Genomic DNA, 23,761 nt, shown 5'->3' with positions numbered 1-23,761 from the left:
TTAGCGTAGTGGGTACCGTATGTCATAAGCAAAAGCTCTGTGCCATCTAAGAGTCAGAGCATTTGAAAGAATTTCGCGTTGGCCCATAATAGTGCTCTATCATTCATTATGTAGAGATCTGTTGTTTGCACCAGCTTCCCTGAGTAGTTTATTCGTTTACATCTCTGGTCTATAGATAGGCAGCCTTTTCTCTTCCTCAACAACAGGTTGTACCTTTACATGAGCGCCTCAAAGGCAAGTCCCAACCGATTGCCCACTCTCTCCAGGCTTTGTTGCTGCACATTGGAATACCACCTATCAAGATCAAACACTTTCCCACCAAGTGCTTCCTCAAAGCCATTTTGATCTGACGACGAGTGTGTTAGCCCTAGTGACTCGTTGGGCTGGTTACCCAACTGCAAGTTGGACTGGAAGATTCCCGCAGCGGAAAAGGGGAGGAAGTCCTCATAAGTTATGGGGAAAGCCTTCACAGCACCCTTGGCAATCAGCTGTTCAAGAAGAGAGCCATCATTGGGATCTAGAGTCGATTCCTGGAAGCTTGTCTGGTCACAATTGAAATGACAGTAGATCAGCCCCTGTTTTCGGAGCTCAGTCCAACTGTCGGGGTATTGCTGGAAAACTTTCAATGCGATGGCATCAACCTCATCGGCATCGACACCAGTGGCTCTCCTTTTGCATTCGTGCAGTAGCTGGTCATAGAGGAGTCGTCCCTTGGGTGTGACTGCGGCCCCTCGTTGTTCAATCTCGCCGAACCGTGCTTTGTGATTGGACATGATCAATGGCTCCTGGGGCTGCGAAGCCCCCACGTCCCTACCATGATCCGAATCATTTTGCTTAAATTGAACTGCCTCTTCGAGAGCAAGAAAGCTCGTTTGGCGTAACAAGATAGGGCAATTTCGAGGTGGGGGACCCTCAATATGTGCTTTCACAGCCATGCCAGATGCTTTCATTGCAGACTGAACGGCGGATATGTCCAGGGCCCGTGGCGTGAGGTGGTTGATGTGCGCGCTCTGGAAGCACGCAATGTCCGCGAGAATAGGATGCTCAGTTTTCAAGATTTGGTATTGATCGAAAGTTGCCGCGGCGAGAGGCTTCCAACTGAACGTGGCCAGAGCCTCGGGAATGAAGATCTTGGCTTGGATTTCGGTTAGCCTCCCGCATTGTGCTTCTGCAGTTGTCAAGATTCCGAGAAGAGCATCGCTGAAGATTTCTCTCTTATCGAGCAGCTCCAAAGCAAGCCTACGTGACTCCGCCGAAGCAAGCAACTCCGGTCGTAGCAGGGTGGTGAATACCCGGAAGGGATTGAGGTCGAGACTCGGGACGGAAATGGGGCGAAAGCACGTCGCATGCATGGGCAGGCCGGCAATAGAAAGATCATAGTATCCCACCGGCTCAAGTCCCAAGAGGGCAAGAATCCTTCTTATTGTCTGTAGCTCGTATGGGGTCCCCAGGCGGATGGCGCCGTGTCGCTCTAGGGTCAGCCTCTCGGAGCTAGTGACGATTGCAGAGTCATCCTTTTCTTGATCATTTTGAAAGGAAGACTGGGAGGTCTTCTCATTAATGTCGCGCACGATATTGATCAGATCCCCATACAGTGGCACCTCGGCTCGATACATGGAAGACATGGCGCTGGCAAATGTGGTCCGCAGTCGATCGCGATTGACAAAATCCAGGGCATTCTGATCAGGCGCCATCGAACACATATTTGCTACAATCAGTGTAATAGATGCAGGGTCAGGCTTAAATGTTAAATTCGGAGGTGGTGGAATCAGCGATGCCTAACTAACAAAAAGCACCAGGGCCTAGTACCTATGGTTCTAGTTATATCCATGACGACGCGGTCTATAGTGGCTAAACTGCGAGTGATCATCTCAGCGGGGCAGTTCCAACATACGAGACCACTGACCGATGTGGTGGAACAGGATGTGGCGCTTCGGTGATATTGGCAGTGCCCCGACGGAAATGTTGGTGTTGGGCCGAACGGGTTCTCTCCAATTTGGCCCTCAAAAATGGCTTAGAATAGATGGACCAGGTACCGGGTTTCGAAGAGAATAGAAGCATAGACTTCTCGAGCCACCGGGACCATGTGGTTGAAGGCTCTCTCGGTTGTAAGGATCAATTAATATAATTTTGATGGCCATATGGTAATGTACACATATACCATATTCCTTGAGAAAACATGCACGCCTCGTGGGTAGATTTAAATGATCGCATAATATCAGTAACCACAAAACTGTTTTGATTGAAAGTAGTCTGGAGGGCAGCCAAGAACTAATTACACTTAATGAGCCAATATAACTTTTGTGACTACATGTATTGTCCTAGAAAATTGGGTGACTATTGCTCACGGATCTCATAATAACGTTAAAAGCTAGAGGGGTTGAAGGACCTTAGCCACGAGTAAAGGCATCCTGGGCCTCGAAGACAGCCTGGGGAGACTTCCCAACCAAAGACTCGTAAATGTGTGGATCCGTAGCACCTTCCAACCCAAATAGAACGACTTGACTTGATCTGTTCAAACCAAGCTTCTCGCGCAAGGATGGATCCGCGCTGGATCCCAACAAGATACCCATGCTGGCTGCTGAAGACTCGCCGCATACTACAGGGATATCACCCTCTTCTGCATGTGCCAATGCTTTCATACCGTCCACCGCTACGGAGTCGGGGACGGCCATAAAGTCACTTGTAAGCCAGGTGAGTACTTTCAAAGCCGCAGGAGATGGCGCGCGACAGGCTAGACCGGCCATAAGCGTGCGCAAAGATCCTGTAGACTCGCGAGCCTCCCCATTCTTCGCACTCTGTAAGAGGCAGTCCGCCTCGGATGGCTCCACGACAACAAATCGTGGCATTGTCGCCGTGGCAAGGGCTGGGGTTGACTTTTGAATTTCGTGGAAATGTTTGTAAAATCCCTGAAAGATTGCCGCGGCGATGCTTCCTACACCGCCGCACACGAAGACATGTGTGATTTTGTCTACCGCGGGGATCATGCTAAGTGCCTCGTCGAGGACGACCATGTAGGCATTCATAACATGTTGAGGAACATCGTTGTCAAAGTCGGACCAAGAGGTACTACTGACAAAGTACCACCCGTTCATACGGGCATCCTCCTTCGCGCGTGCCACAGATGCTTCGTATTCTCCATCGACACGGATAACCACGGCGCCGTACTTTTTCATCCGGTCGGCCCTGCCATCGCTAACATGATCATGGATATAGTCGACACAGCGGCAGCCAAACACTTGTGCTCCATAGGCGAGACCGCGGCCTTGGTTTCCGTCCGTGGCAACACATACGGTAACGTCCTGGGTGATTTCGTGGTACTTGGAGGTGCGGAGCTCGGCCGATGAGGGTCGTACACTCGTTTTCGCATAAACCTCCTCCGCTAGAATCTTGTAGATGGCGTACGGCGCGCCCAGTGCTTTGAAAGAGCCAATGTCGGAGCCGAACCGCTTGCTCTCATCTTTCAAAAACAGCTGGTCGACACCCACTTTCTGAGCAAGACCGGGAAGCGTGCGCAGTGGTTGGGGACTATACTCAGGCCAGGTGCGGATTTCTTCGACGGCAATGGCCCACTGAGAGAGATTCTCGATGCAGGTGGCGGCCACAGATTCTGCCTCCCGACTCAAGCGCGACGGATTGGATTGGTGGGTGTATTTCATTGTGGACTAGAGCAAAAGTCAGGATATTGTGTGATTTTCAAACGGGCAAAAGTAACAGAATCGAGAAAATTCGAGCTAATTCTCAGTGCTGCCATGAAGAGATATATATGTTACGACCCGACACACGGTAGAACCTATTTCGAGCCAATTCTGCCATTGCAACCATCCCGAATCCACTTGAAATCTTCAAGTTGAGTCTTCGATATATTGCACTCGGCAGGAAACCGTTTCGCCGGGAGTTACCCACGGGCGATCAGTAAGCAGCCCGGCAGGTCCGGCCGGTCCGCCCTTCACCCCGGCATTCCTCTCTTCCCCCGGTCTCCCGTATACAAAAACAGTATCAAAATGCAGAATTATCCGGAGAGGGCGGCCCCATCAGCAGGTCACCGAAATAGCTTACTGCCCAATAAAGTCGTCGCGTAAGACCTACAATTGACGTGTGGAATTTAACTGACACTGTCAGTTGTCACCGATGCCACGCAAAGAAGATTAAATGTACGGGTGGAAAGCCATGCCAGAATTGCCTGCAAGCCGAACAGGGAAGCGATTGTTTGTATCCTCAACGAAACAGGACGGTCAAGGTCTCTCAAAGGTGCCCCCTTGCCCCTTGCCCCTTGCCCCTTTGCTTTTTTTACACATTCGGAGTGGAACTAACCGAGCCGCAGGTTCATCGACGGACTCTATGAAGAAATCGAGCGTTTGAAGCGACAACAAAATACCAGGCCGGCCCCGGACAGTCATCCATCAGACGCAAGCCCACTCGATGAACATGTGCCCCAGGCCATCGCGCCAGAGTCGACAAGGTCAGCAACCACATTTCAGGCCAGAGTCGAGAATATCGACTCTGAGATAGATCCGACCATCAATGACGCTCCATGGTTTGACAATCGAAATGTTTTCCATACACCCATTTTGATCAGCGAAGCTGCCGACACGGCCTTTGCAACCCGATTTCGTCAGGTCATCTCCGATCCTAGGGCACCGGAACCGACCCACCTTCTTCGTGTTAACTATGCAAGCGATGATGCATTGATGGCCCTCGTTCAGTCCGGGGTCCCGTGGCCAAGCCAATCCCGGGCTCGCTTTTTGCTTGAGGCCGCCTTGAAACATATCGGCCGCTGCTATTACATCGTCCGCGTCGACGAAGTCAGGGAGGGCCTTTCCCGGATTTTTACGGACCCGACTTGGGGCGGACCAGTTGTGTGTTGCAGATTCTGGGCACTTTTTGCTCTTGGACAGCTATACACTTCCAGAGCTGCGGCGATGCAGAGCTATCCAGGAATGGCATACTTTGCCCAGGCATCAAGGATGTTGGGCTACTTGAATGAACGCCCCGGAACTGAGACTATCGAGACTCTACTTCTTCTAGTATGTCGATTATAGGGCTTCGCCTGAATCAGTTATTACTAACGACGCTATCAAAGTCCATGTACTCACTAGCGCTGAATCGACGATATAGTGCATATATACTATCCGGCACAGCCATGCGCTCGGCCATCGTCATGGGCCTTCATTTTAATATCTCCGACATCCAGCTTTCCGACCTGGCTATACGTGAACACAGAAAACGACTCTTTTGGACCACCTACATGTTCGATCGAATGTGGGGGGCCAGTCTCGGTCACCCCCCGGCAATTCATGACGAAGAGATCGAGGTGGACCTTCCCTCCGTTCTTGCGTTCAACGGGACTGGAGGAGATCAACTCACCGGCGACGGATTTGACTCCCAATACCATGTAGCCCACATTGAGCTGACTCGTCGTTTAGCTAATGTTGTTCGGTCTATATATACACTCCGCCGCAAACAACAAGATGCACAACTATCTCGCCAAATCCACCAGTCTTTACAGGACCTCCAGGCCTGGGTGGATCGATTACCACCTCACCTGCAGATCGATCACACCCCGGGTGTAGCATGCGACTGGAAGGTCGTATCGCTTCATCTCTCCTTTTACCAAGTGAGTAGCTTCATTGCACTTCCACTCTGACTGTTCGTGTGTTGCACGAATGTCTACTTACAAGTGAGCAGTGTGTCATCATTGCTACCCGTCCAATACTGCTCCACGCGCTGCGAATTCAAGTTGCTGCACAAGAGAAAGGTCCAACAGCTTCCTCATTTCAGGTACCCACGACTGCCCTGGCGCTGTCAGAAGCGTGCGTGCGATGTGCCAGACACTCTGCGCAGCTCCTGACTCAATCCTGGATTGATGGCTCGTTCTTTACATTTGACTGCTTTTTCACTCAATATTTGTTCTCTTCGCTCGTTGTGCTGGCAATAGCAAGCATATTAGATGGACAAGACAACCAAATTAATTGCGACACTTTTGAAGAGGCATCGCGTCTCTTGAGAGAGCTTAAAGAGGCGGGGAATTGCGTCGCCCAGGAATATTGCCACCATATCGAAGCAATCGAAGCGGCGTTGTTCGCGCATACGAAACCAATGGCAGCGGACCCCCTAGGTTTCCCTGAAGGCCCCACCGTCAACCCAGCGGCGACTTCTCAGCTTTCCAATATGCCACATGAGGCGATTTCAACGGCAGCGTGGACAGATTCATCTCTGCAGCAACTTCTCTCACAGCCTGAGCTTGATATGCAGTTTTTAGAGGATGCTGTCAGAGATACTTATTCACAAGGTCTCTACCAGCATGAACTTGACTCCGGGAGTTGATAAATGAGCCAACGTCCATTTATATAGGGCACCTATCAAGAACGGATTTGGGGGCTGGGTTCCCCTATTCTCGCTCTTATTACTTCTCACAGTACGTTTAAAAGATCCTTGCAATAACTCAACTCATAGATGTTGTCTGTCCACGATCCCCCCAAAAACAGAACTCGGCTTGTAACATGATAGTGAGTGTTTGTGAGAGTTTGTTTGGCTTGCAACTTTCATCCATTGAGAACGACCATACTTTACGTGGAGTCCCATGTGCTTAGTATGGAATTATTTTTGCAAGCGAATTTTGAGCTTGACTGTGTTGGCCTGGCTTGTAGACGAGTTAGAGACGCAGAACTCTGCTATCAAGAAGTTCTGCCCGTCGCATCTGTATAATTAAAATAAATAAATATGTTGATTTTAAAGTGAGTTGAAACGATAGTGCGGGCTCGGCGCCTTGACATTCCGCCGAGCGCCCGGGGACAATGCCTCATTATATTTCAACTCGCCTCTGCGACTTCTATCCTCCTGTAGTTTGCATCAAGTGTCGAGACATTCTGCCCTCTTGACACAATGCAGCGGCCGATTCATTCTCATTGGAAGCGAATGATCGACCGATCGCACAGTTCTTGCCTTCACTGCTTGCCACGTCCTGCAATCAAACGCTATTTGTCTACCCTTGAGCCGTCTCAGACAGCCTCATCGTTATCAGAAAGTGGTCAGTGAGACTCAGTTGATGGTGGATATTTCGAGCCTATAGCTAACTGCTACATATCCTAGGCCATTCCTCCACATCCGCTGACAAGGTTGTCTTGCGGCTAATGCCCCTCGGCGGATCAGTTACCCGCGGCGTTGGATCGTCGGATGGGACGGGGTATAGAAAATCGCTGTTACAGATGATTCAACTCTATGGCATGAATGCTCGCATGGTAGGCTCGCGAAAAGATGGACTAATGCCCAACAATGACCACGAAGGGTGGCGTGGGTTCAGAATTGACCAGATCGAGGGGAAGGCTCGAAAATCCGTGAAAACCTTGACCCCAAATGTCGTCTTGGTTAATGCTGGCTCTAATGACTGCCTCCAAACTTTCAATATTATGGAGGCCGGTAACCGCATGGGCGGTATGCTCGATTATCTGTGGCTGGCTTCCCCTAAATGCACCATCCTCCTTTCTACTTTGCTTCAAAATGCAGATAAAGAGGCGAACTCGGTAGTGATGCGCGTCAACGACCAGTTCCGCGCCCTGGCCCAATATAAGGCGACCGAGCAGAGAAAGATCGTTCTGGTGGACATGGACACATCGGATGGACCGGACGTTCAGGGATTCGTTGATGGCATACATCCAGATGACAAGGGCTACCATAAGATGGCAAGCTTATGGTTCCGTGGCATACAGGAAGCCCTCCAAAAAGAGTTCATTGATGGTTCAAAATATCTTCAATAAATCCAGGTCCTCTATCTATTCACGCGGCTCTACAGCAATGCCGCTTTTCTGCCTGATCAATCTGCCGTACTTGATGAAAGCAAAGGGTATCCAAGCCAATACAAAAACCAGAAACCCCAAAAGCGAGCTCGCCCAGTGAATACCTAAATTGGTGTACATTGGGTTGGCCGCGAATGGCAGCACGACTGCCATTATAGCCCTTGTAGCGCTAGCCGCTGCCTGTGCAGAGGCCGAAGACTCTTTATATGCATCCGTAAGGTAGTTTAGCATTGCAGTGAAGACGAGTAGATAGCCACAGCCGAAGAATATGCCTGCCATCATTGGCAGAGCAGGATGTATGGATTTATAAGAGGTCCATCCAAGCCAGAAAAGCGCAACGACAATTCTGTGTAATCAAGACCGACATTGGTAAGTAAGAATTTGAGGGGTCGTTAGAAATTGCCATACATACAATGGTGCACCGACGCATGCAAGTGGAAGTCGGCGATATTCTTCAACTGAAGCCCATGATTGGCCTGCTGCCAGAGCCTTGCTATGGTATGAAGCATATATGAACACAAAGCAAAGACCGAGAAAGGCACCGAAAATCACTGTTCTTGGATCAGTTATCTGATAGTAGAGTTGGACCCCAGGGAAGGGGCTCACTGGGGATAAAAGCGAGTCCATTAACACTGTTTGAAAGTCCATACAATCCTGTTTCTTATTAGCCCACGATAGTTCAGCAAACGGATATTCACTTACCTTTGAAGACAATCGGGTAAGCCTGGAAGAACAAGAAAAGTACTCCATAGACCACCGAGAGATATAGGGAAGTAAATGACACGATTGGCTCCCTCAACAGCATCAAAAATGGTCGAATGAATATCTTTGAGGGCGAAAACTGGTCTTTTGCTCTGTGACTCTGGTCACCACCAACATGGAGGCTCATCTTCTTTTCCTTCTCGAGAAGGATGGGTAGATATGTCTCTGGAAGGAGCAGTATAACTGGAACCCCAGCCCCGGCAATGATCAACGCAACCCAAAAGACCCAGCGCCACGACAGTAAAACCGTAAACCCCGAGACTAAAGGGCCGGCCATCGGTCCGGCGATTGCCGTGAACATGAAGATAGCCATTGCCCTGCCACGTCGGTTGGGCTCATTGTAGATATCGCTGTATAGTCCACTTAGAATCGCGTTGGGGGCAGATCCGCTTACTCCGGAGAGAAATCTGAAGACCAACAAAGACGTGAATGTGGGTGACAGTGCACATGCGAGGGTGAAACATGTGTATGCGAGATATGTTCCGATGAAGACTGGTCGGCGACCTATACATTCGCTTAACGGGCCGAAGAATAGTGGACCAACCACAAAGCCCACGAGGTAGAGGGAGTTCAAGAGGACAATGCGTGTGTCATTTTCGGACACTTGGAATGCTTCTGCGATGACAGGTGAGCTTCCAGAGGGAAGTGACGCGCCGAGGGAGGCATTAAAAGCGAATATCGTGCCTGCTAGGACAATATGATTCTTTCGTAGCTGCAAAAGTATACAATGTCAACATCTTGAAAAAGGGTTTGAATTTTTAGAGAGAAATCTTAACTCACTTTGGAAAATCCCACAGCTCTCTTCGCAGGTGGAAGGCTTGATACAAACTCTGAAATTCCAATTTCTTGCATGACCATCGCAGCCTACAGAAAAGCACAGACAATGCACCCAGGTAGAGGGTTGGAAAGATTGGTTGAGAGTTCCCTTTACTATCTCCCGAGAGAGCTTCACTTAGAACTGTGTATTTCCTGAAAAATTGAAAGTATAGTTTTATTCCTAAGAAAACTCTACCTGTGTACTAATTCAAAGACTTCGATCTAATAGGGAACGAGAAATACGCCCTACACCTTGTGCACGCCCTATATGGACCCACAGAGCTAGACCCCACAAAACACGTGGGTGTACCGTTCTCGGCATTATTGCAGAACGCCGTGATTGGATATACTTGCAAATTGGCCAATGAGAAGTAATGGAGTCATAGAGAATCCATGGTTCACCAAAGCTAGAGGGACTATATAGAGCGGGACTAGGACAGGATCTGACAATAGTCGAGGTTTTTGATATTTGATGAATCAGAAGTCCTTTTGATACAATGACGACTGCGATCAAATCGGTGAACATGAATCAAACAGCAAATTGCGGTCTCCATTTAGCTTACCGGCAACCGGGGTAACAGAGGGAATTTTAGTTGACTGATTAGTATGTTCCTGCAATTTGCCCAAGTAGACCTTACTGCTATTTCAACCACACTGACTCTACCGAGCTAAACCTGCACCGCGTCCCGTGTCCTCCATCAATTGATCACGTAGACTATCCATCTCAACTTGCATACATGTAGTAGTGCTATCATGAAGTTGACTTTTCTCGAAATCGATCAGTAGCACCGTATCGTCTTGAACAATGAAATTGTATCTGTTGACGTCACCATGGTGGATTCCAATGTCATGTAGTCGCTGGAGGGCAGACTGACAAGACGAAAGATCGTTGATGTTTGCTTCACGCCCTTGGAGCTTTTCTAGTATAAACCCAATTACACGGCCATGCTCGTGGACATGGCCAATAAAACGTGGGGCTAGACCTGTGTTTTCCAAGCTTCTATACACGAGGGTCTCCCTCGATAAACGAGGTATCTCCCACTCGAACCGTGCGACTTTTGCAATAACAACCGGCGATCTCGTAGTAGCTGATGATCCGTCATAGGGATAAGTTGCCTCGTATGCGGTAGCGGTCAACTGCTTGATTTTTTTCAACTCGAGACAGTCAACCGACACAGGATGCCAAAGATCTGTTATACCAGTAAAGGTTCGGTGCTGTAGATCTATCGCGACCCTGCCGCTCGACGGATCTCGACTGACGTACGCCATATTCCAGGTGTCATCTTCAGGAACTTTGGGCAACGAGCTGAGGGGCATTGAAAGCGTTGACCGTTCGAATGTGCCAACGCTGATGATTAAATATCTGACCCGGCTTCCAATCAAAATTCTGTACTCGCTGTCATCCCTGCTCGATACCTCCATCGAAAGTATCCTGGGAGGTGAGGTTATGTGGCTCATCTGGGCGAAGGCAAATAGGTTCGAAAAGGAAATCGGCAATATAGAAGATGTGGGAAGTATCTAGTTTCAAGAGTCAAATGAATGGGCTGGTCTGTAAAGGTCGGAATAGTCCAATTGCGCCGAAAGGCAAAAGTCGTGGAAAAGCGGGGGAAGAAAAATGCCAAAAAAGCAAACAGAATTTCTCTCTGCACTGAGAATACTACCAGAGACCAGAGGCAATGACCTCGATATTCACATAACATAAAATTATTTCGGCCTCGCAGAATCATAATACTCCTTATAAGTCATATCCTCCGTCGACTTCCGTGTCGCCACACCCATATTTATATCCGTCTTCATCATGATCCCGTCCTGATCCTGATCAGGATTGCTGACAGTAACAATAGCATCCTGACTACCCAGTGTCGTATCGTCCAGTCCCCGACGCCGACTACTCCTTAGAGGGCTCCGTCGCTGCAAATAGCTTGCTCCAGGCGACTGCGCGCTACTTGGGTATTTGGCAGCACTGGAACCAAATATAGATGGGGCGTGGGCTTTGATCAGGACGGAGAGGGATGGAGCGCAACCACAGAAGATGGCTATAGACGAACAATTAGAGGTGATGTCCCATCGGGATGGGAGATACATACCAACGTAAGCCTCAATCGTGCACCAGTTAAGGGAGTCAGCCAAGAGAAGATAATACTCTTCTTTGGCCGAGGATAGTTTCGTGACAAAGTCATAGCGAACGCAGGCCGCTAATAACAATATATCAGTAAGGATCCACTAGATGCATTGAAGCTAATACGTACCAGCAATGGACAAAATACCCAGCCCAAATATCCCCAGGATAGCCCCCTTTTTGCGCCAAGTCAACTGCAGCCCATAGAGCATTGGAACTGGGAGTAGATATGTCAAGATATCCGTTACGATATTCAAGATGCCATTGACCTCATAGAAGCGTTGCTGTACTCCCACGGGCATACAGCCGCTCGATGTTGGATTAGTCCAGAACAAAGATGGAGGACTGCAGCCCGCTAGCGCGCCGATGAAACTTGCAAGAGATAATCCGATGTTGAAGAACATGACGAAGAAGACGGCCCAGCGCATATATTTGCGGGGATCGAGACGGAGATAAAACCACAGTAAGGACATTTTAACCAGCCCCATAGAAACTGTGTAGAGGATACGCGTAACCCAAATACACTAGCAACGGTCAGAAATGGTGCATGGACGAGAATGGGTGCATACCTTCAGCATAGGCACGGTGTCACTTTCCGAAATGGCAAGCGGGTGTTTTCCGATTCCGTAGTTGGATCCGATCATAATCGTTATTGATAATCCGAAATTGAGTATCTGATTGCGATTGAGTAGAGATCATTTCCTGTATGGTTGGAAGTCGCTTACTGCGCCAATTATCATCAGAACTAGATTTGTTAATTTTGCTCTCGAATTGGATTTCATTGACTTACTATCATCCATCCCCAGAGCGCGCAGCATAAAAGCACGTACATAGATGCGCAGCGCAATGATAATGGAGTCAAATGCGATGAACCCAATTCCCACGCCAAAGATAGCCGCATGTCGATTCTCGGAAATATCGCCTGGGGGTGCCGTATTCTGGGCGACATCCATCTTCGACACGTGAAGTGACAAGAAGCGAGTGTTGGGGGGCGTCAACAGGCTAAGTATTCGGCCCCATGTAAATCAATTTGTCAAAATCTAGATGTCAGAATCTAGAGCAGAATGCCTCGCAGACGGCAGAAGCAATCTACATCCTTGTCGACTTTTGGCCGGGGGATTCAGCTAGCAGCTAATAACGAAGAACGGCCGAACGGCCGTTTGACTGAGGTGTTGCCACAGAGGACTTGGTCTGCCAACAGTAGATTCAAAGAAGTATGTGCAAAGGCTTCGTCCTATGAAAAATTGAATGGCCAATACACCTAGTAATTTGACAAGGGAAGACCAGAAACAAGTTCCTGGAGTCAAATGTACTGAGGCGGGACCGGTTTCTGTCGTAGCGGGTTGCTTTGAGCATGGGATTAAGGCACTAGCAATAATATCGCCCCTAAAGTCTGGAGGGGCCGGTCGGGATTGGCGACATGAATTCACTGCCTGGCGTCTAAGCTATTTAGGATCTAGCTCCGAGAAACTTGATGCCATCGCCGCGAGCTCCGCTTCGGTTCAGACCCCTGGCACAATTGCCGTAAGCGACCTGTCTTGAAACACCGATGGAAATGATTAGTCTCTTGGCGGGAGGGGCCAAACTTTTGACGGCAACGTCTGGCCAGTTTTCCACTTGGTATTACTCCAAATTGGTCAATGACGCTAGCGAGGAGACGGGCCGAGGACGCTCTTAAATATGGGCCCCCTGTCGATTAAGCTCAAGGAGCCTGTACCCCCTATTGCCTCGAAGTCAAGGACATAATGGCTGAATCGAAGAATGTTGCATTGGTCTTTGGGGCCAGCGGTATCTCTGGCTGGGCGGTCACCAAATGCGCTCTCTCATACCCCACGCCTAGCACCTTTGATAGAGTAATCGGCTTGACGAATAGGCCGTTGCCTATTGAGAAAAGTGGCTTACCGCATGACCCTCGATTGGAGTTGCATCACGGAGTGAATTTGCGGGGAGATCTTGATGAAGTGCTGTCCCAGTTGCAAGAGAAGGTTCCCAATCTGGAAGATGTCACCCACGTGTATTATCTTGGTGAGTAAAGGAATCACATGCAAACGGTCGGTATCTAACTATAACAGCCTACTCCAATGCAACTGCATATTCCATGGATGTGATGGCTATCCGTAATATCAATGAAGGAATGACCTATAACGCCGTGCACGCTGTCGACCGGCTGTGCAAGAATATGAAGTTCTTCGTGCTTCAAACTGGAACAAACGTATGTACCAATCTAATACCAGCCAACTGCTCTATGTAGCTTATCTGCCGCAGAATTATGGAGTTGCTGTGTTTCGCTTCCAAGAACACATTGAGATCAATCCTCCCTTGCGCGAGGACAATCCGCGTATTCCTTCGCCCTGGGGAGATGAAATCTTCTACTATGCGCAAGTTGATCTGATCAAGGAAGCCAATAAGGGCAAATCTTGGAAATGGTGCGAGGTTCGACCAGACCAGATCGTCGGTGCGTATCCATATTTCCTGGGTTTGACTATGCTGACATTGCCGGTGTCCAGGCCACGTTCCCATTCCCACAAGCATGACATACGTCGAGCCTCTCGCGCTATACTTGATGTTATACCGATATTTGAACGGCCCGGGGGCCACTGTTGTCTTCCCAGCACCCTACGCAAACTACATCCACACGTATACATCATCCTCACAGGATATCATCGCCCGTTCGGAGCTCTACCTATCTATTGAGAAGCCGGACCAGGCTCACGGAGAGGCATTTAACACGGCCGACAACGCCACGCCCGAATCTTGGACCCTCGTATGGCCCAAGATGTGCGAATACTTTGGTCTCAATGCTGAAGGCGCAAGTCCCGAGGACAAGGGCTGGAAGGACATCGACAAGTGGTGGTTCGCACACCAGGACGACTACAAGAAGATGTGCGCAGAGTACGGTCTGCGCCCTCGTGAGATTTCCGAGGCGACTTGGATTTTCCTTTCAGCAGGCTTCAGCTTTCTGGGTCGCAACCGTGAGATGAGCTTAGATAAGATCCGGAATGCTGGTTTCACGGAGGAGTACCCGGTTGCGTATGGGTATTTCCAGGTGTTTGATCATCTGGCTCAGGAGAAAATTATTCCCAGCAAGGAGGATTGGACTAAACCTATGCAAGATAGGTTGAAATGAGCATGACCGCTATACAATGTGTACGCATAATTCGAGAGAAAGTTCATGGAATTGGCGGTATCTCCGCAAATATACCTCTAGGGCTATATAAAATGGAAAGACACGCGCTAAACCAGAAGGGTCAAGACTAGTCCTAAAGGGAACTCCATAGTAGATAAGTGGCCCTTAAACTAGACGACTATTTAATACTGCTATATAAGAGTAGATATATATATATATATGAGTGATAACTAACTAATTCTTAGATACTATGACATATCTGAACTTTTCCTTTCTATGACTGATTGTATAATTGTGCATGAACCTGTTGTGGTAGTGTATTGGTGCCTCAGGCATCAACCCTCAAAAGTCAGGCATTAAACCCCCCGCTATGTTCTCAGATGAGGGTTTGGTCCAAGTAGATAAAGAATAGGATGTTACAGCCGCAACCTACTTTGTAAAAATCGGGGCTGTGTGCAGATGCCAAGAGACTAGCTGCATTAGATGCGAGTTCGTGGCCCAATGATGATCTAGTCTAGCTCAGCTGAGGTTATCCTCCGAGTATTGTGTTCCATATTGCGAATCTCCCCTTAAAGCACCATTCTCCTGCCAAAATATACTGCCATGAGTGAAACTAGTTGCCAATCATGCCCAAGCCTAGTAGTGTCACAGTGGGAACAAGGTTGGGCCCCTTTTCGAAGCTCGGAAGATCACGCTGACTGATTCTTTAGGTGGATCTTGGCGAACGAGTCAAGCTTATCCTAGAGATCTCCAGAGCTCAAATCATACTTCTAGCCTATTAGCCACTTTTGAGGAAAGTCAAATATGTGTCATGTTAGTCGAGTCACACTTCCATTGACTCTATTTACACTACTAATGCCAACAGAGTCGCAAGCGCAAACAATATTCGTACATGCCAAAGATGCCGTAATGCATTCATACAAGCATTTCAAATGCCCGAGAGATGGTGGTCGGATTCCTTCATGAAATCTAACGGATATTTTGGTTGTGAAACGACCCGCCAAGCAGGGATTGTTACAGGCTTCAGTAAGCAACACCTACCTGAACCGTACGCTTCTCTAACGATATATTATAGATACATGGGCATACTTTGAGACTAAATACACCCGAAGCAATGTTCATTACGAGTGGACCAAGCTAAACGTCTTCACTCGATGGGTTTCTTCCACTAAACAAACATTCCTGCTCCTTTTCGATCCGACACCACCCCTCCGGGAATCAGTACTCCAGTCGCTATCAAAAACAACTATTTCTCAGTTGAACGTTCCATTCTGGCCTTACCCGTGCGTGCTAGAGGTATTAGCCTGTCTCGAAGAACCCGCTGTTTGGGCTATCCGGGACCAAGTGAGGGATATTGAAAAGGAGTTCATTCCAAGCAAAGCCCCAAGACCTGAGTACCGAAGACTGCATGACATTGCCCGACATGCTATACATGTTAGCGAGAACCTAGATGTCTCGGTACAGAATATCGAGACTATTCTGAAGCACTATGATCTCTACATCGCATCCCAAACCGATTCGTACTTGGGCGCAGACGAAGATATCCGCAATCAAATCGAATTTTTCCGAGGTTACACTGCAAATCTACGCTTCCGTTCAATCTCTAACGAGAAGCGACTCCAGAACGAGATCCAGCTAGCGTTCAACACTGTCGCGCAGGCTAATGCGGGAATCTCCGTGGAAATAGGTCGTGCCGCGCAGATTGACAATTCAACCATGAAGACGATTGCGTTTGTTACGTTGGCATTTCTCCCGCCTACCTTCATCTCGTCTATCTTCAGTATGTCCTTCTTTCAATGTGGTGGGGACAATGGCTGGGGCATGTCAGATAAGTTTTGGCTTTATTGGGTGTTTGCCATCCCAACAACCATTGGTACACTTTTAGTTTGGCAATACTGGCATAAGATCCTCCCCGGTGTGCACCATCACAAGTCAGTGGTGGTTTCTATCCTCAAGGATCATGCGTAAGACTACTCTTGAATAGCCAGAAGTTACACTACTTTGGTCCACTCCCCCCGCCTACTCGTTTCCTGAGTAATATATAAGCTGTCAACAAATGATATGGTGTCGCAATGTGAGTATTGAATCAAGTATGGCTGGCAGAACTTATATTCGGATGTAGTGAGAAAACTGCGGGGAAAGACCGCATGCAGCGTATGTTCTTCAATGTAATTGCAGTGCTATGATCTCAGGTAAAAAAAAGCGGTAAGAAAATGATATGGAGGATAAACTTTGTTTCCAGCCAATTTATTGACTTTCAGGGCCATTGGCCTTGGCGCCGGGGAAGCGAGATCCCCTGTCCTTGACCTTCTTCTGTTTCTTTTCGACAACGGGGGGCGGGTAAGCCTTTAAGGTGATCTCCTGCCATTCTGCGTCGGCTTGGTAAGCGGCCTGTATCGGTGCCATAAGATTGGCAAGACCGGCCGAGACGGCAGGTTTAAGAAGTTGCGGCGTTAACTATAAGTTTGCGTTAGCTGATAAGTCCTCGAATATTAAAGAGACAAAGCATACAATATCGTTTTGGTAGTCTTCTTTAAGTTGCTTGATGTCAACGTAGATCAATGGATCCTGATCTCTTCGCTCGACTTGGAATTCCTTTCGGCCCTTAAGAGCAGCTGCAGGCAGTAGGACATATTCAACGAGAGCAATAACTCCGTTGTCTTCCACGATCTTCGGGGCTGCTTCCGCCTTCCGGATCTTTTTCGAGATGTTTTCGGCTGAGTCTAGAAGATCAATCTTGCTATCTGTTTTATGTTAGTGTCGATAGTCAACCTGAGATCAAAGTAAGATTCACCTTCAATACTAGAGCTCATTTTAGCACCCTTCAATCCACTAATCATAGGATTGATAAGATGTGCGCGCTAGGTAGACAGAATTTGTTAGCCTATAAGAAACTTTTGTATAGATTAGCACCAGTCATACCTTCCGGTAACCCAATTTTGGCAGCCATTCGATAGCTGCCGTGAAGAGCTTTCTCTGGTCCATCCCACCGAGCTGACAATCAACGTTCAGATGCTCTTCATCTAGTACCTGAAGGATAGGGTACAGAAGACCACTCAAAGGAGCATTGCTAGTCTGCTTAACGATTTCTGCTCCAGCGCGTTTCGCATCCGTTTCCGAAACCAAGCTTGCCATACGGTACACATCCATGACATATTCGGGACTCTTTTGGTAGGAGCTGCCGAGGACGAACTCCAGCTTATCGGTTGGCACGCCGACAGACTGAAGGATAGCCGTAATAATCTTGCTGTAGTATTTGGCACGGTTCTCTACAAGTTCAAGGGGTGCCTTCAAGTTATCGAGGAAGCTGTGAATATCGGCCAGCAGGACGACCACATCGCAAGACGCGCGGAGTAATTGGGCGATTTTGAGTGCAGCAAGGAAGTATCCCACATGTGGCCTTCCCGTGGTAGCGGTTCCTGGAGAGGGGGAAAAAAAAGGTTAGCTCAATCAAGTCAAAGTAGTCCCACATCTCCAGGGCTGGGACTCTTCGCAATGACTCACCCCAGTAGATACGCGGGTTGCGGCCCTCTGCCAGAATGGTCTCAATCAATTCTGGGTTCAGAACCTCAGCGAGGTTGTCGCTGATGAGATCAAACCGCGCTTTTGCTGCAGCGTCCATTTTGGTGTCGATTTTGGCATCCATTTTGAGCAAAAAAGACAAGATAAGGTGTGAAGAGAGGGAAAGGTTGGTGGGATAGATTTGTTAGAGAGGAGTCGGGTAGTATTGGCAGAAAACCTTGCCCCTCGTTTTCCGAAGTATGGACGCCAGGGGTCAGATGCCTGACAAATTGATGCCTTAATGCCTGATTCTGGCCTGATTACTAAATTTCCTCTTGATATTCCAAATTTGGAAAGGGAAATGCTTTGGGTATGTACATAATTATTAGAATATATCACTCGAACAGTTCTCAGCCTTGTGAATATGTAGAGATCGTCCTGATGACTGGCCGCCTGGTATTCTCGGAATCGAAAACCTGAGCATGATCCAACTGCTCAAACCACAGCAGCTCAAGTCCGGACCCGATCCAGGGCCTGATTTTCCATGCCTTTTTGTCAATTGTTTCTGATGAACCCATCAAATACTGCCCCACTGTTTCGGTGTCCACAATCAAATCCTTACCACTTAAAACAACTGTCACATTTCTACCCTTTTGGATTTCTGTCTTCACCCCAAGGTCCTCCTTCCAAATGATGTTGTCAATCCACGAGAATCTTCTTGCCAAAGTATGCGCAACTCCGATGTCTTTACTTCCGAAATACCATAGCTGGTATTCATTGGCTCGTGCTGGCTGACGGGCTATGAAGTTGTATGCCACGTCAGGCAGGTGGAGAAGGAATGATACCGGATCGATAAAGACCGTAGGCCCGATGAGCGAAGCAAACTGATCAGACTTGAGAAGATGTGCAGCGATGATGGAACCATAAGAATGAGACACAAGCACGAATTTGCTCCATCCGTGATACCGCATGATCTCCTGGATCTCATAGAGCATCACCTCTTTGTCGAGAGCAGGATACGTTATCCGAGAGCTCACCGGCATGATTTCAAGTGCGATTATTCCCACCTCACCATCGGCTGCGTCCGTCTCTAGTTGCCTGTTCAGGTCTCGGAGGAAGCTTGTGTAAGGGTACAAGCCAATCCCGATACCATGTATGAATAGTACGGGTAGTCGTTTCTTGGATGTATGCCGTCGATGCCAGTATGTAAGGTGCCGCGCCGGTGATCGGTAGGCCGTGAGTGTCGCAAGAGGGCGAAATGGAAAAACGGTAAAGAATCGCGAGAGCGAATTGCGATAGAAGTGGAATCCATTGTATAACATCTTGCAGTACGTTATTGTGTCAACCACAAAGACGCACTAAGCGAATTAGAATGTCAGTTTGAAAGAGCTGGGTCACACATAGAGAGATAGAGATAACTAACACTATACCATAGTAGACTTCGATGTGAACCGCCTGCTTCATTTAAAAGTCGTCCTAGGCCCTTCACATCTATCCTTCCTGGTGACAACTTTCGTCCCATCAGTTTCTCAATTTCTGTTGTGTAGGCCTCGATTTCCCCCTCATCCTCCTGGTCTTGCTCCCGGGTATGTTCAGGTCCGAATAATGACCATCTAATAAAGTCTTTCACATTTTCACGCTTTATACATTCAGCTTCCGAGACCATAAGCCACTGGCTGAGGTATTTCTCCAGATTTGGCACATTCTTATTGCAGTTCCTAAACAAATTCTCTCTGAATTCCGCAGGCAAAGATCTGTGGTAGATAGAAGAATGGCGGAGCGCGTATTTAAGTGGTATGTAGACAGTTGTGAAGAATGCTGCCTCTGCAATGAGCCAAATGTGGACAGCGTAGGGTATGCGTTCGAGATAAGTTGGCAGATGAAAGAATTGAACGACCAGTAACTGAATGATGTATAAAGTACTGATTGGTGCGATATTATGAAGAAATAGGATGCATATCCGAATAAAGAAGTACTCGGCAGTAGATGTTCCAATCATGATAGCTTAGATAATATATAATAAACAGAGAAAAAAAGTAGATATAGAGAAATATATATATATAAATTTGAAATGTTGAAATGGCCCAACAAATTTTGATTAGATGTTTAAGAATGTTGAATTTAGCAAAAAGATATACTGACCTCGGGACATGTGTATATGACGTAATATATTGAGGATAGAGAAACCAGACACCGCTTTTGCTAAAGATCCCGACAGTCAAGGAGATTCCATTGCAGGCCCAAACTGTATGTTCACCTGGGACATGAGCGCCAAAAACCGAGGCTGAAGTATTTTAACACTGGGATGGATGCCTGATGCGCTTTTCATGTAGTGCTGTAAAGAGCCAATAGAATTCATGGATAGCCTTGTTAGCCTCAAGGAGTGTAAGCACTAGTGGTGACCGCCTTTTCACATATAAAAAGTTGGAACTATCGTCGGCAAAATTACTTAGCCTGGAGAAATGATGATAGATTCGTCATGGAAACAAAAAATAGACCGTTGACAGATACGATGAACTTCATACACACACAACCTGCCGGTAAGAGCACGCCTATCTCGTTGCTTCGCGCTGTGAATTAACATATTCAAGATCGATACCAAAGACAATTTGGTTTGCTGACCCGGTTCGGGCTCCAATCTAATGTGATTCGTGTGGCATCCTACACCAATGTCGAGGCCGAGGGAGCGGTGCTATCCAAAGCAGTGGTTTACCCGGCCCTTCGAAAGGTCGTGCAAGAATATCCCGAGCTGGGCATGATTTCCTTCTATGGCCAATCTAAGAAAAAGAAAGCTCAGCACCGGTCCTTCTCGGGCATCTTATCCCACATCAATCTCGATGATCATGTGGAATTCCTGGAAATTCCGACGGAAGAGGGAAAGGCAGGCTTGACTACAACAATCGAGCGATATCATGGTGTATGGTTTGATTCATCGAAAAAGCCGCCATGGAGGCTCGTGGTGGTGAATGGAAAGCATGCTATCTTTGTGTTTGACCACTTTATCACCGATGGACGCGGGAGCACTTTCATCTTCGAGAGCCTGCTAGAGGCACTCAACTCGCCAAATCAATGCCACAACGGCTCATCTATCATTGAATTGACCACAGAGGTGAAGGGATTTCCTGAGGTTGATCCAGTCAAACGATATGGAACGGGTCCATCGATTCTTTTTGCCATCATGAGTTACATCCGTTTCTGGTGCATTCAATTTTTCTACCGGGGAACTGATCTCTTCTTCAACGATGCTAGATATCAGCAACGGGATTTGGCCTTCGGTGAACCAAAAAAAGAAGACAATTTAGTCGTTACAAAGATTGACACGCTCTGCCTGGAAGCTGACACGATGAGCAAATGTCTTCAAGCCTGTCGCGAGCACCAGACCTCATTTACCAGCCTCTTACACACGCTCATCAAGGTGAGCCTGTCAGCTGATTTCTACCCCAAAGCCAAATTCAGCCATTCCGTAACTGGCATCGACGTCCGGCCTTATCTTCTCAACCAGGACAGGGATAAAACTATAAGCACAGCAGTGTCCATCATTTCGAGTTTTGACTGGCTACACACATTTCATCAAGCAGGTCAAAGCACAGGCTCAATAGACCCTGTTCCAGTTAACTCGGATTTGTTATGGGAACTGGCACGTAAACATAGGGCTCATGTGGTCAATGATCTGAACCACAAACGGTCGTGGATGAAAGCCTGGCTGTCGATCGACTTGATCGGGGACGATGAAGAAGAATACATTTCTCAACTCTTGCCGGGTCTGAAGATTGTGCAGAAAAATTCATTTGCCGTATCCAACCTAGGGGCTTTTGATAACCGGTCGGCCAGACCATGGATTATTTCCAACATGGAATTTTCGGCGGGTGCTGTTAAAGCGGGTTACGGGCCGAATCTGGTTTTCAACGTTGCTGGTGTTCGCGATGCCGCCACTGTCATTCATGTTAGCAGTGAGGAGGGTTCTTTGTCTAATGATTTTGTCGCTTTACTTCTTGGGAGTATCGAGAAGCGAATACTCGCAGTTATCTAGACTTCCGAGTTGACCCCCAACTGATCAACATCCGGAAACCAAATGCAGATCGCAAGAACCCTATGTCGGGATTTCGACATACTAAGAATCTAGGAAAGCAAGATCCTGCCGACGCAGCTCATCGAATATCTCACTTTGTAGACCAAAAGTGTCATTTTAGGATAAATAATCATTAAATTGTAGCGGTCAATAACCAGATGAATCATTAGGCATATTTACTAGAAATGGTATACCGCTGCGCAGGATGTTAGTAATGACCACATGTGACATGGATTGCTAGATTCCAAGGTTGATCAATGAGTCAACTAGGTTAATCCAATTATAATCATATCTGAGTGATTCGACCGTTAAAAAACAATATCTATTTGGATAGCCCCCCATATCTCCATGTCATTACTTACTCCATAGATACGATCACAACGACCAAAAATTTGCCACCAAGCTGAAGATACTCCACATATATAATCGACCGAAGTGTTCTTTTTTCAACTCTTGTCAGAATTTCTTTCAAAACGTCAAATCATATTAACCATGTCTTTCCACCACAGTGCATGTGATATTCGTCTGAGAGACGAGCCCGGTTGCACGTTTTTGTCTGCAATTTGCAACAACGATGAGGGTAGTGGTCTGGCCGACTATATCCCTCTCGATGAATGTCTTGGAAATGAAAATGGTGAGACAAGTTAGTTGTAGACCACATTACACTTGACCAACCGCCTTTTTTTTTAGGTCATTTCAGTTGGGGTGGGAGAAATTTCAGCCATGATGCACGGAATACTACCCTTGCAACCCAGGGACCAGATAAAACGCCTGTCCTCCATTCTGATCTCAGGAACTCCTCTGGTGATTTTGTACCCAGCGAAATTGATCTGGCTACACACATCGCCAACATCGACGGCCAGCTTGTTTACTTGTGCTAAATTTTCGCCTGAGAATGGGAAGTTTGATGAGTTAGCTACCAATCTCCCGTCATATTCTTTATATGAAAAGCCAATCAAGTCATCATTTGGCAAATTTTGTAATATCAGGATCGAATTAGTTCAGCCAAGGCTGTTTCATACAAACCATTAGGCAAGTGTAGGATTCCCGTTCCGCTGTCAGCACAATGTCATCTCCATAGTTTCTGATGACCGCTGTCATATTTTCCCGCTGAGTGACGGGCTTTGGCGCCACTAAGTGTAATACTAAGTACCCGATCATGATAGTCGCCCGTAGTCCCCGGGCTGTTTGCCGTAGAATCTGCCCAACCGGTCGTAATATATAAATTTAGCTAGTTATCAATAGCGTATTAATTAAAATAATAAAATATTACCCTAATCTAAGCGCTAAAAACGGGGTCTAAGCATAAGGTAATTAAAAAAGTCACGTTTCTTAGAATGTTTGTATTGTTTGGTGCTTATTATAGGCTTTGGGCCCCCATCGTGGGCCCGAGGATAGGCCCAAATCCCAACCCATTTAGTGGGTTGGGTTGGGCCTCAGGCTTTATGGGCTTTGCGGAGGTCTAGTTTCATCGAAAAAGTGCACAGATAATGGCTATCACAAAATCGTTGCGGCGTTTTGGGCGCATTTTAGCTAAGGATAACAAAGATTATCAGTCCAAAAAGAGGTTT

The 23,761-nt window shown here is 47.6% G+C and overlaps 13 protein-coding genes across 13 annotated transcripts; 6 read left to right on the top strand and 7 right to left on the bottom strand.

The window, feature by feature from the left end:
* Window positions 1-215: 215 nt before the first annotated feature.
* On the bottom strand, window positions 216-1,703 carry N7517_011628 (uncharacterized protein; the record flags this gene model as incomplete). Its single annotated transcript, XM_056729351.1, has 1 exon — window positions 216-1,703. One exon carries the CDS (start codon window positions 1,701-1,703, stop codon window positions 216-218), a length of 1,488 nt encoding a protein of 495 aa, XP_056575166.1.
* Window positions 1,704-2,390: 687 nt separating this feature from the next.
* N7517_011627 (uncharacterized protein) lies at window positions 2,391-3,659 on the bottom strand (the record flags this gene model as incomplete). Its single annotated transcript, XM_056729350.1, has 1 exon — window positions 2,391-3,659. The coding sequence occupies one exon, from the start codon at window positions 3,657-3,659 to the stop codon at window positions 2,391-2,393; it is 1,269 nt and encodes a 422-aa protein (XP_056575165.1).
* Window positions 3,660-4,004: 345 nt separating this feature from the next.
* Window positions 4,005-6,327, top strand: N7517_011626 (fungal specific transcription factor domain-containing protein; the record flags this gene model as incomplete). Its single annotated transcript, XM_056729349.1, has 4 exons — window positions 4,005-4,078; window positions 4,325-5,027; window positions 5,084-5,617; window positions 5,689-6,327. 4 exons carry the CDS (start codon window positions 4,005-4,007, stop codon window positions 6,325-6,327), a joined length of 1,950 nt encoding a protein of 649 aa, XP_056575164.1.
* An 806-nt stretch (window positions 6,328-7,133) lies between these two features.
* On the top strand, window positions 7,134-7,757 carry N7517_011625 (SGNH/GDSL hydrolase family protein; the record flags this gene model as incomplete). Its single annotated transcript, XM_056729348.1, has 1 exon — window positions 7,134-7,757. One exon carries the CDS (start codon window positions 7,134-7,136, stop codon window positions 7,755-7,757), a length of 624 nt encoding a protein of 207 aa, XP_056575163.1.
* A 15-nt stretch (window positions 7,758-7,772) lies between these two features.
* N7517_011624 (uncharacterized protein) lies at window positions 7,773-9,422 on the bottom strand (the record flags this gene model as incomplete). The annotated part of the gene is made up of 5 exons (XM_056729347.1): window positions 7,773-8,142; window positions 8,209-8,347; window positions 8,403-8,450; window positions 8,499-9,270; window positions 9,339-9,422. Coding segments are annotated over 5 exons (1,413 nt in total), but the record flags the coding sequence as incomplete, so codon positions are not given.
* A 612-nt stretch (window positions 9,423-10,034) lies between these two features.
* Window positions 10,035-10,691, bottom strand: N7517_011623 (uncharacterized protein; the record flags this gene model as incomplete). Its single annotated transcript, XM_056729346.1, has 1 exon — window positions 10,035-10,691. The coding sequence occupies one exon, from the start codon at window positions 10,689-10,691 to the stop codon at window positions 10,035-10,037; it is 657 nt and encodes a 218-aa protein (XP_056575161.1).
* A 387-nt stretch (window positions 10,692-11,078) lies between these two features.
* N7517_011622 (uncharacterized protein) lies at window positions 11,079-12,446 on the bottom strand (the record flags this gene model as incomplete). The annotated part of the gene is made up of 5 exons (XM_056729345.1): window positions 11,079-11,410; window positions 11,462-11,569; window positions 11,624-12,017; window positions 12,063-12,167; window positions 12,324-12,446. 5 exons carry the CDS (start codon window positions 12,444-12,446, stop codon window positions 11,079-11,081), a joined length of 1,062 nt encoding a protein of 353 aa, XP_056575160.1.
* Window positions 12,447-13,238: 792 nt separating this feature from the next.
* Window positions 13,239-14,620, top strand: N7517_011621 (SDR family oxidoreductase; the record flags this gene model as incomplete). The annotated part of the gene is made up of 4 exons (XM_056729344.1): window positions 13,239-13,518; window positions 13,566-13,705; window positions 13,759-13,948; window positions 14,001-14,620. 4 exons carry the CDS (start codon window positions 13,239-13,241, stop codon window positions 14,618-14,620), a joined length of 1,230 nt encoding a protein of 409 aa, XP_056575159.1.
* Window positions 14,621-15,552: 932 nt separating this feature from the next.
* On the top strand, window positions 15,553-16,588 carry N7517_011620 (uncharacterized protein; the record flags this gene model as incomplete). Its single annotated transcript, XM_056729343.1, has 2 exons — window positions 15,553-15,646; window positions 15,696-16,588. 2 exons carry the CDS (start codon window positions 15,553-15,555, stop codon window positions 16,586-16,588), a joined length of 987 nt encoding a protein of 328 aa, XP_056575158.1.
* A 279-nt stretch (window positions 16,589-16,867) lies between these two features.
* On the bottom strand, window positions 16,868-18,266 carry N7517_011619 (tyrosine--tRNA ligase TYS1; the record flags this gene model as incomplete). Its single annotated transcript, XM_056729342.1, has 5 exons — window positions 16,868-17,077; window positions 17,132-17,364; window positions 17,415-17,481; window positions 17,543-18,039; window positions 18,125-18,266. The coding sequence occupies 5 exons, from the start codon at window positions 18,264-18,266 to the stop codon at window positions 16,868-16,870; spliced, it is 1,149 nt and encodes a 382-aa protein (XP_056575157.1).
* Window positions 18,267-18,531: 265 nt separating this feature from the next.
* On the bottom strand, window positions 18,532-20,120 carry N7517_011618 (uncharacterized protein; the record flags this gene model as incomplete). The annotated part of the gene is made up of 2 exons (XM_056729341.1): window positions 18,532-19,479; window positions 19,545-20,120. The coding sequence occupies 2 exons, from the start codon at window positions 20,118-20,120 to the stop codon at window positions 18,532-18,534; spliced, it is 1,524 nt and encodes a 507-aa protein (XP_056575156.1).
* Window positions 20,121-20,633: 513 nt separating this feature from the next.
* N7517_011617 (Alcohol acetyltransferase) lies at window positions 20,634-22,151 on the top strand (the record flags this gene model as incomplete). Its single annotated transcript, XM_056729340.1, has 2 exons — window positions 20,634-20,661; window positions 20,713-22,151. 2 exons carry the CDS (start codon window positions 20,634-20,636, stop codon window positions 22,149-22,151), a joined length of 1,467 nt encoding a protein of 488 aa, XP_056575155.1.
* A 531-nt stretch (window positions 22,152-22,682) lies between these two features.
* N7517_011616 (CVNH domain-containing protein) lies at window positions 22,683-23,071 on the top strand (the record flags this gene model as incomplete). Its single annotated transcript, XM_056729339.1, has 2 exons — window positions 22,683-22,824; window positions 22,881-23,071. 2 exons carry the CDS (start codon window positions 22,683-22,685, stop codon window positions 23,069-23,071), a joined length of 333 nt encoding a protein of 110 aa, XP_056575154.1.
* Window positions 23,072-23,761: the final 690 nt, after the last annotated feature.

Source organism: Penicillium concentricum (assembly GCF_028827145.1).
Source record: "Penicillium concentricum strain IBT 3081 chromosome Unknown utg000006l_segment0_segment0, whole genome shotgun sequence".
Lineage (NCBI taxonomy): Eukaryota > Fungi > Ascomycota > Eurotiomycetes > Eurotiales > Aspergillaceae > Penicillium > Penicillium concentricum.
This window is presented reverse-complemented; position numbering and strand designations above follow the sequence as displayed.